At 37.6% G+C, this 10,575-nt stretch overlaps 1 protein-coding gene across 2 annotated transcripts in view; it reads left to right on the forward strand.

Moving 5' to 3' along the window:
- Positions 1 to 10,322, forward strand: part of TBC1D4 (TBC1 domain family member 4) — a 111,273-nt gene extending 100,951 nt beyond the window's left edge. Inside the window, exons 17-20 of one of the 2 annotated variants that reach the window (XM_074815522.1) lie at positions 1,247 to 1,406; positions 3,631 to 3,800; positions 6,358 to 6,534; positions 8,079 to 10,322. In XM_074815522.1, coding sequence (XP_074671623.1) covers positions 1,247 to 1,406; positions 3,631 to 3,800; positions 6,358 to 6,534; positions 8,079 to 8,297 — 726 coding nt within the window. In that variant the 3' untranslated portion in view covers positions 8,298 to 10,322. Of the gene's footprint in view, positions 1 to 1,246; positions 1,407 to 3,630; positions 3,801 to 6,357; positions 6,535 to 8,078 lie in introns of those variants that run through there. The other variant, XM_074815523.1, reaches the window with a different exon arrangement.
- The last annotated feature ends 253 nt before the right edge of the window (positions 10,323 to 10,575 follow it).

Genomic DNA, 10,575 nt, shown 5'->3' on the forward strand with positions numbered 1-10,575 from the left:
GGTGTTTCTTTAGGATAATGAAAACTTATTTGGCTTATATTTTTAATTGCTGTCTGGAAAAAGTAGTAATCTAGATCCTTAGTTCATAATGAACTCATCCAGTTGGTTTACTCCCTCTGTGATGCTACTCTAATTTCACATGTAAATGTGTTTTGTATCAACACTGTCAAAACTGTGCTTAATTAGTATCATTGGCAATTAAAGCAGGGACTCAAATGCATGCACAAATCTAGTTAATTTGCCTGAATGAGAGGTGATCTGTCTGCATGTGGACGGTGCTGACTGATCATTTCAAGTGCAGTTAGTTTTTGGTAGGGAAGAATCACGACCACTAAAAGTAGGAAAGTAGCTGGATCCAATAAAGTCATTTTCTTATCGAGGAATGGATTCACCTTAAGTATAAGGCATTGTTGACAGCAAAACTGGACCTGACAGCTAATCAATACATGTCTGCTTCTCATCTTCTGCTTTCTGAGAGAAGCATCACTCTGGGCTGGGATCGATTTACTGTGGAATATAAACTATCAAAATTGTAAGGAAATAATTCGCCACAGAGTGATATTTTTAGCAACGAATAGCAACTTTTAACCACTTTGATTTGCAACCTTTTACAGGTTGTATAGCAACACTTTTTGCATCAGTATCTTAAATTTCTCTGGACCACTGCCATGTGGGAGGTGTGCTGGGAAATACATATGTGGTACATCTCTGTTGACCCACCATATCTAATGTACTGTGTGGGTACAGAAAGCTGTCTAAAGTGATGATGGTAGCATATGAGTTTCAAATGCAGCAAAAATATGGCCAAGATTAAAAGGATGAAAGCCAAAATGTGTAAATTTAGCCAGAAATAGTTCAACTCTATAATGGAGAGTTTTGACATCTTGGAAGAGGTACTTCTATTTTCATTGCTGCAAGACTGACAGCTCTGGTTTGTTGATAAAGTTAGATCAATACAGTCTCTTCTTACCTTAGGCCTGTGAATCTGAAATGATAATTAACAATCAGGTTCAAACTGTTCTTTGTTATTGACTACTGTGTTGGTTTTAATTCATTAGGCACGGGCTGCTTATATGTGAGTAGATATCACTTCAAGGCCCTAGGCAACAATGAAGCTTCATTTTACAGTGCCATCTGTACTGGAGTTAATTTCCCTCAAGTGAAATTTGAATGCTTTGGAAAACTGAGTAAAGCTGAACTTTTCTTTCTTTACTTCCTTCCCCCCCAACCCCCTCATGCACTGTAGATTCAGATGTATCAACTCTCAAGGCTTCTTCATGATTATCACAGAGACCTGTATAATCATCTTGAAGAAAATGAAATCAGTCCCAGTCTTTATGCTGCACCGTGGTTTCTTACACTGTTTGCATCTCAGTTTCCATTAGGATTTGTAGCCAGAGTATTTGGTAAGAAAGTTTATTCTCTTGCAATGATAGAACAATTGTTGTCCATTGTGTTTTGAAACTCTCAGGGAGTAGTTCTCTACATACTAGGGACATTTGGGGTGACTATTGTGGGTGGCAAGTAGCAATGCTCTTCATGGTGGGATGTCAGCTCCTTTTCAAAGAGGCAAACTGAAATACATTCTTTGAAGCATCAGACTTGAGTAATTAAGTATGTCTGCTGTTATTAACCAAGAGACTTCTGAAGTGTGAACAGTAGGAAGTTGCAAATGTATTTTATGCATCAAGCATTCAGTTTATGGCTATAGAAAACTTGACATCTTGTTGAACTTGCAAACTGAAAAAAGATAATGCATTAGTTTTCAAGATGGTGTTTCTGAATAACTGATTCTACAGTGCTTTCTAATAAAAATTTGGGTAAACTTGAATTTAGAGGCTGTTTCAGGTTCTCATATTGAACAGTTTCTTAGTCTTAGTATGCCTTTTATTCCATTTAGATAGCTTTTTCATTATATGCTCCTCTTCAGATAATGTCTAGTACAGCGGCTTAAATATTGATTGTGCCTTGTAGTGTTTACAGTATCAGCATGTCAAGTACTTGGGTTTGTATTCTTTTATTGTCAATAAGAACTGCCAGCTTAATGAAATCTCTAGTAATGCAGGATTTTTAATAAATTTATTTATTAATTTAAAACTCGCTGTGCTCAGGTATGCACCAAGTAGCTAGGAGCATATGTCATGTACTTCCCCTTAAATCAGAATTTTTTTTTCATTTGATTTTTCTCATTTCATATGGCACCTTTTGTCTTTTTTTAAGAAATTCAACCTGACTTTTGTCTCATGTTTTATTACTGGAGTGTGTTAGGTTTTCAATTTGTTTGGTGTGGTGGTTTGGGGGGGAAGAAAGGTTTGGTTAGTTGGTTTTGGGTTGAGTTTTTTTTTTGACCTAGTGATTTCTCCATTACAGAGTTTTTTTCCTTTTACGGCAGACTTTTTTGACTGTTCTTTGGGTGAACAAATGATTGGTGTATCTGTTTTTCAGTGGTATTCACGTGATTGGTACATCTTTTTCCCAGTGGGATTACTGAATTCTGGGACACTCAAACATTTCATGTTTTGTTTTCTTTTTGTTTTGTTTTTCAAGGCTCAAGTGTTCTGTTCTGTTTTTTGCTTTAGTAGGCTTTGAATTTTGAAAACAAATTTTTTTAAGGGTGGGAAGGTCAGTGTTCATTTCTCTGTAAATGAGCTGAGTAAGGCATGTTCCCTTTTTAAAACTCAAGTTACTATGTTGGTTGACTTCCTAATGCTTTGGATTCCTGCATCTTCAGTGTCTTATGGGCCATTGCCACATACCAGGAACAGATGGTTAAAGTGTACCCATCACAAATTATATACTTATATTTATGCTGCTTGAATGTGCATCAAAGACTTGAGAGACTTTTAGGAACTGTGTATGAGTGAGATGGCTGCCTCACCAGTGTCCTGGTGCTACTGTGTGATAATGGAATAGGGCCAGGGATACCCTCTCAGTATCAGGATCAGAAGCTGAGTTTGTTCAGCTGTATGGCCTTGCTCTTGGTGGTGTGACAGAGCCAACAGCACAGGAGGCTTGTTTGAACAGCTCATGTGCTGCGTTCATCTCAGTAACTGCAAGTCCACTGCTGCTACCGAGACCAAGTTTCTAGTTACTGTGATCAAGTTTCCAGTTTCTGTGCAGTATGTGTCTACTGACTTCTACAAAGCCTGGACTTTCCCCTCACATCCACGTAATTATACCTCAAAGTAAGGGTTTGGGTCTTAAATTATAGCCAATGTGATCACTACTATGGGTTTTGAAAATAATATGATTAGTTATAGAATCTACATGATTGGTTTTTAAGGACTAGCTTTTGCCTGTGAAAGCAGTAGAACATCATGATCCACTTTTCAATTGCTTTTCAGTCATAGATGCTCTTAAAAACAGTTAGCAGTTAACAGTAGACAGTAATCGACATTCTTATTGCAGATAACAGTTACAGACGTAACAAGCATGCGCTATTTTCTTTAATGCTCTCTCACATCTGTAAGATGAAAGAAAACGCTTTAACATCATGTTGAAATAAGATTGCACTTCTGAACTGAGTAAATCAGCAGTATGATTGATTACAAAGAAAAATAGCTAATATATATATTTATCCAATGACTTTAGCTCTCATTTTCAGGATATTTTAATGATTTTCTTTTTTAGACATTATTTTTCTTCAAGGAACAGAAGTAATTTTTAAAGTAGCACTGAGCCTGCTTAGCAGTCAAGAAACATCTGTAATGGGATGTGAGAGTTTTGAGAACATTGTTGATTTTCTTAAAACCACTATTCCAGATATGACTCAGCCTCAAATGGAAAAAATTATTACTCAGGTAAGGTCATTTTTCTCTTTATGTTTTCCCCTCATTTACTTTACTTTAAATGAATCATGCCTAAGGTATATGTGAAAGTCTTCTCAGTATGTTCCTTTTGGTTTGAAATGCAAGAGTCATCATCCCAGTAACTTGTATAGAAATAGGATATCAGCAAATTTCAATGGGTTTTGAACTGCAATTTTAGCAAGACTTTTATTTGCTACCTCAAGGTTTAGTACAAAGGTTCTTTTGTGCCCCAGCTATTGGGAAAACATGACTTTGCTTATAATTTTCACATCACCATCAGAAGGGTAAAAGTAGCCAGTTTTCAAAACCTAAACCCAACTGTTGCTCCCTGCTTGTGGGTGAACAGTCCAACAGTTTGTGACAGGAAGCACAACTTGCCATGATGGGATGAGGGCAACATCACAGCAACTTCCCCTCCTGATCCTTTAAATTCTGGCTGCACAGGGCCGCGTACCCCAGTAGGAACTTTTCTGACACTTCATCTTAAAATCCTACAAGTTTAGGAGGCTGATGAGGCCTCATTTTCATGATCTGTATTAAAATCAAGGTCAAGCAAACTTTTGTTGTTCTGTTCTGGGGGCAGCTTCTATCCTCCTGGGGATCACTTTTAGAGTATCCTCACGCAACTTCCCCTTCTCACCTCAATCCTGTCCTTGGAGGGATCACATTTGACAGGTGCTTGGTGCCAGAGGTAAAAGCCCTTCAGGACTGATCCCTGCCTGCCTTATTTGGGTAAGGAAAGGGAGGACTGGAGTAGTGTTATTTCATCAATATCATTGTAACTTCATGGCAAAAGGCGAGAATAGAAGAGAAACAAAGGATTACTAATGCTGATATAGTAAAACCTTCTTGTGAAATCTGTCAGTGGCTGGGATTTTCATGTCTCTACATTGTCTTCCTCTTCATTGAAGCTGCAAATTGAAAATGAGCCTCAGTCTAATACCTTAACTGTGAACCTGTGAACAGTTTTCCCCCTTCAGGAGGTAATAGAAGAGATCTAGAAAACCATCTCCATATGCAGGAGTGCAGTTAATACTGATGCATTCCTATGGCTTGGCTAACGCTTGAATGTTTCAAGTGCTTTCAGTTAAGAATTCATTTTTAGACAACACGTAAATCTTAATTTCCTCATTGCATTGGTTGTGATTGCCATGCTAAAGCTGTGTCAGGCATGTTAGTGTCTGTCTTCACAACTCACTGATTCTGGCAATGGTAGAGATGGTAGTTCAGTATTTTTGATACTATTAGAAATTAAATCTTTGTCCTGTGGTCTGCCTGGATTGTAGAGCAATCGTGGTGTAGTGAGCATGGTAGAAGTGACTTTGTGCAAAGTCAAGTCTGATTGAGTGAAGAATGGGTTATGTTGCCTGAGTGGAGGTGGATGTGGTTATACACAGGTCAGTTCAGCTCTGAGGGGAAGGTTGTCTGCTTGCCTATGGTGTGGTCTCATGCTGAGCAGCCTTCTGGATCTGCATTCATGTGTAGACTGCCTATATTGTATTGCTTCTACCTAGGCTGGCTGCAGGTGGAGTCATTTGGCTGTCTCAGCATTGTAATTCCCAGGACTGTCCTAGTATAGCAGATAATGAAAGAAAAAATGTAGACATTATGCAGACTATATATATAATACATATATATATATATACAGATGAGGAATTGACTGGGTAGCTACATAGAGGAGAATGGCACTTGCCCAGCTTGAACGCCATATGTAATTTAAAGTTTTACCTTATTTGAATTACCTGAAGAACAGTGAACGTAATGCAGAACTTGTTTTGTTGGGGGATCTGTGTGTGTCTTCTGTTGGTGTAATGTTAGTGTTCTCTAGAACAAGGAACAGAATTAATGTCATTGTAGACATCCTTCCCTTCCTAGTCTGAACTATTTGGTAACTTTCAGAAGCTGAGAGACTGTGACTAGATGTATAAACAGGTAAGTGTCATATGGTCCCTGTTAGATGTTCAGTTCCATAGTCTTCACAATGCTTTGTTACCAAAGCATCCCAGTAAGAAAATAGTCTATCTTCATGCAGAGACAGAGCACAGGGAAACTGTAACCATGAAGAGTGTTTTTATAAAAGTCTATAAATGGGCACTTGGAGTCAAGAGATCCAGTTTTGAGGGTGGAGATCTGACAACTCCTGGATTATTCTTCGTCATTGTGTGATTCTGCTTCCATCACAAGGTGACTTGAATTTAAAAATTTCTTCATGAACTTCTTAATATTTCTGAGGAAGAGATGATAAGGCTTGGTCATATTATAAAATTCTTGGATTAAATAAGACTTTTCTGCTGATACATCTCATAGTAAGAGGTGGTATTTGATAATTGTAGAAGCAATGACCCAATCTGTTCTGAAGTCTGTGATTTATTATGGCTACAATAAGAACTCTAGAGGCTAAAATGTTCTTACTTCCCCTTAAAATAATTTTTTGAGAGGGACAGGAAAAAAAATAAAGTTATTAAAACAGAGTTGCCTCTTAGCCAAACATTCATGTGGAATAAGTGCTCTCAATTGTAGTTGAAAATTGTTTTTTCTCTCATGGCAGGTGTTTGAGATGGATATTTCCAAACAGCTCCATGCCTATGAAGTAGAGTACCACGTTCTTCAGGATGAACTGCAGGAAAATGTGAATCCTTGTGATGAAGGTGAACCCCTGGAGAAGCTGGAGAGGGCAAACAGTCATCTGAAGAGACAAAACATGGATTTGTTGGAGAAGCTACAGGTAAATGACTTAAGACTAGAAACTCATGGAGAGGTCATTTCTATAATTCAGCCAATTGATTTACTTCTGTTAGACGTATTTCTAACTCCTTTGTCATTCCTTGGACTTTTCCTTCTTGATGCAGATTTCTTTTTCTCAAACTATATCTACCCTTATGTCCCATAAAGTCTGTTGGCAAAATATGTGTATCTTGCTGAGAAGTAAATTCTCTATCCCTTTGTATCTTTGCTTCCCTATTGGAAAGTTTTAAGAAATAATCCATAGTGCAGTAGGCTTGCTCTCTCCAGACCTTTGTAGGCAGTATCATTCTGTTTCCTTCTGCTGAAGCTCATAGTCCTACTTTTGAAAGGTGGACTCTCCTAGCAAACTTGAATACAGCTGAGTGCCCACCAGACTTTGCCCAATAAAATCATGCTTTAAAAGTCTGCTCTTCCTCCCTCACTATTCACCCTTTCTCCCATAGCCTGGCCAAGACTTGTTTCAGGTTTCAATATGTATTGTCTTGCATTTTCCTGAAAGCCAAGCTCTTCTTTTTGCATCACCAGGCCATTTCTTGTTATATTTGTTACTTTGAACAAGTATTGGGAAGAGCTGAGAGCGCACCTTCAGATTCTGATACCTGAAAATAGAAGCAGGAAAAAAAAAGAAAGATCAAGTCCTTATTACTTTAGTGTTTATGGGCTAATGGTGCTGTGCTGTGTTCTTTTGATATTGAAAACAGGGATCACTTGCTGTTTTGACTATTTTTTGCTTTATTTTATTTATTTATTTATTTATTTACTGCTACCTAGTCTTTTACCTCTGTTCTGAAAAATGCATCAAGGGTGTAGAATAATGATGAGTGACTGATTTGAAAGGTTCTATTGTAGCTCTTCTGTTTTTCCAGAGTGCTGTATTGTAATGCATCTTTGTCAGTTGCTTCACCTGTTCATCTTTTTGTTTGTATAGCTTCTTCATTCCTCTGCTTGGGCCCTTTCCTAGAAACGTCAGAATTCCCCCACTTCCCACAGCAAGACATTTGCTACTGCTGCAGTCCAGGGTTTCTGATTACTAGTCAATGGTTGTTTTTTTTTCCCAGAGGAAGTTGTAGGTCTTTTATTGTAGAAGAGGGAAGACTGTCTGCTTCTAGGCTTAGTGTTAAGGTTCTCTTTCCCCCTAACCTCTCCATCCTGCTAATTTACTTTATTACATAGCTCCATCACTGTCAGACAAGTTGTCTCTTCCAGTGCTACTCCAGCTGCTGATTTCCTTTTTCTCCCTGCAGCTCCAGTTCCTTGTTACCCTGAACTGTCCCGTGCTTGCTGCAACTTGCATGTCTTCATCCCTCTGTAAAGCTTTCAGAAATCCTTCAGATTGATCTGGTCACTATAAGGAGATTCTGTGTGTGAAACACAGTAGATGTACCTTGTATCATTTGCCTACACAGATGTTTTTTAGGAACATCGGTGTAATTAAGTTCTTCCCTTAACGTATAGCATATCATAATATAAAAGAAGTTATTCAGAAAGTCTCAATTTATTATAAAGTAATGTTACTGTTTACAGGTTGCTCACGCTAAAATTCAGAGTCTGGAATCCAGCCTGGAGACTATTTTGACTCGAGAGAACAAAATGAAGACTGTAATACAGTCCCTGGAACAAGAGAAGATAACATATCAAAAGACTCTTGAACAGATAATGAAGTATTTGCCAGCAGAAGCATTGTCTGACTGTGAACTGCTCCTGAAGGAAGTAAACTACAATCCAAATAATAAAATAAAATAAGGAGTAAGCCATAAACCAAGGTTTTGTAGGCAGCATTTCTTCAAAAAAAGGGAAAGAAAAATGAGTATGCTGCTTTCAAAGGACTTAGCAATAGGCAACGGTATTATCCAAAACTAGTGCTGGGACACTCATAGCTACAGATGGGCCTTCAAATGTCAGTATGCAAATTCAGGCTATTAATTTTTTTTATGATTGTGTAAATAAACCACAAGGGGGAAATAAAGGATTCTCACATGTAATTATGATGAGTAGATGTATATTTAGAGTTGACCTAAAGGAAAAGAGAAAGTTCAGTAGTCAAAGCCAAGATAATGGTGATCTACAAATTCACTCTGGATGTGCTTGTCTTGTAGTGAAATGAGGATAGCGTGTCTTTATATATATATATATATATATATATGTATGTTGAATAATACTTGAAAAAAAAAAAAAGAATGTAATTTTCCCTCCAAAGAGCAGCATGTTTCACATCTGTGGAAAATCTGTGAACTCATGCGTGCCTCTTTTTTAATTCTACTGACATTGTGTGCACAGACCAATAAGCAGAATAAGCATCATGACTTGGTTTGTACAGAAAGAGCTCTAGTGCCATCCGCTGCCTGGGCTGTACTGGTCAGCAATGTAATTCCACATGCATGTTGGAAATGGAAACAAAAAGCATCACGTCATAGCTCCGCCTCTGTAACCCAGAGCTGAGAAATAGATATCTCTACACACTCGCAGAACTTGTAAAGACAAGAGCTAACAGTGACTGCTACTTTCTTCCCGGCCTGTTTGTTTCCACCTGTCCTGGGGTTGGTCATGATGACAGGAGGAAGGAAGCAAGGCTGTGGGATGGTATTTATTCTGATGTTAATTTTGTGCAGGAGACTTGCTGTTATAAGAATTAGGCATGTAAGGGGTGCTCTTTTAACCAAAGAAATACTGGAAGAAGCCTTGTCTTACCGTAATGGGAGCCAGAAAGCTGTTCTTAAATTTTATATGAAGAGAAAATTGAGGCAGGTTGCAGGAAGTTGAGCATAAATGCACAAGAAAGGACCAAGCAAGTTTCAAATATTGTGTACATTTCAGTTTTCACATACACAGTGGATATACATTTCAGAGGGGATTCCGAAGTACAGGTGCAGTTTTAATAATGCTTTCCAGGTTATTCCTGTTTTAATACTGCTTTGTGGTCTTCTTTTTTAAATCAGAAATCATGAATTTGTGTGTTCTGGGCAGAAGGTGAGGTAAGCTCTGATCATTTCAAGGGAGAAAATATGTTTATAAAGGTATGAAAAGATGCATATAGTTTTGAAAATGTTTTTGAGTGGAATTTTTGAGAAGGCTTAGACAAATGTGTAATAGACACGTATTTTGGAGTGCATGTCTGAACGGTTAATTGAGTGTTACAGTGGCTCATGTTATCTCTTACCATTTATACTGTATTTCAGGAAACATTATTTTAGTAAGAAAAACAATTAAGCAAAGTGCCAAATCCAGCGGTGTCTTTATGCATAAGGTTGTCCACTTTAGAAAGCAAGGACTGAATGTCACTGCTTTCTAAGTATTATGCTTTATGTTAACATAAAAGTGAGGAACAACAATGCTGATTTGTTGCACACTGCTGTGGAACTTAGGGGCTTGGGGTCTCCTGGGTTGTTTTTTTGTTGTTTTTTTACTTCCATGGTGTTTTATTTGATTAAAGATATTGATTTACTTATCAGTCTTTCTTTTTACAGTTGGGGTGAAAGGTCTTAACACCGTGTATAAAATTACGTGGAATCTAGATATTTCAAGAATATTGTATTGTACTAGGTGAAAAGGCAGTTCTTTGCAGTTTTGTTCAGTGTAAGTTTTAGCTGATGTATACATACAAAACCAATCCCAGGAACTGCAGTAGCGTGTATTACAAAGAGTCAAGGTTATTCAGATGTGTCGGGTTTTTTTTAAGATGCACTGAATGTGCTTTATCCTCTGATTCACTTACAAGATTTTTCATGTAATGCCTGGAGAAATTCCAATAAATGTCATTGCTGCATTTCCCATGGCCTATGGCTAGTTTTATTTTTCTACACTTCAAGTACCAATCTCATTCTCAATAATACTGTTTATGTGAAAGATGAAAAAGATCTGGTTTTAGTTTCTAGTTGTGGGCAAAAAGGACTGTAGAAGGACAGATATAAGGATAGAAATTCTTATCCAGGAAGATAGTTTTGCGTTGTTCTTAACTGAAGATGGAATTATTAAAAGGTATTTTTCTTCTGTAGCAGTTCATTTAGTACATATGCATGTTGAG

Source organism: Strix aluco, chromosome 2, assembly GCF_031877795.1.
Source record: "Strix aluco isolate bStrAlu1 chromosome 2, bStrAlu1.hap1, whole genome shotgun sequence".
NCBI classification, from domain to species: domain Eukaryota; kingdom Metazoa; phylum Chordata; class Aves; order Strigiformes; family Strigidae; genus Strix; species Strix aluco.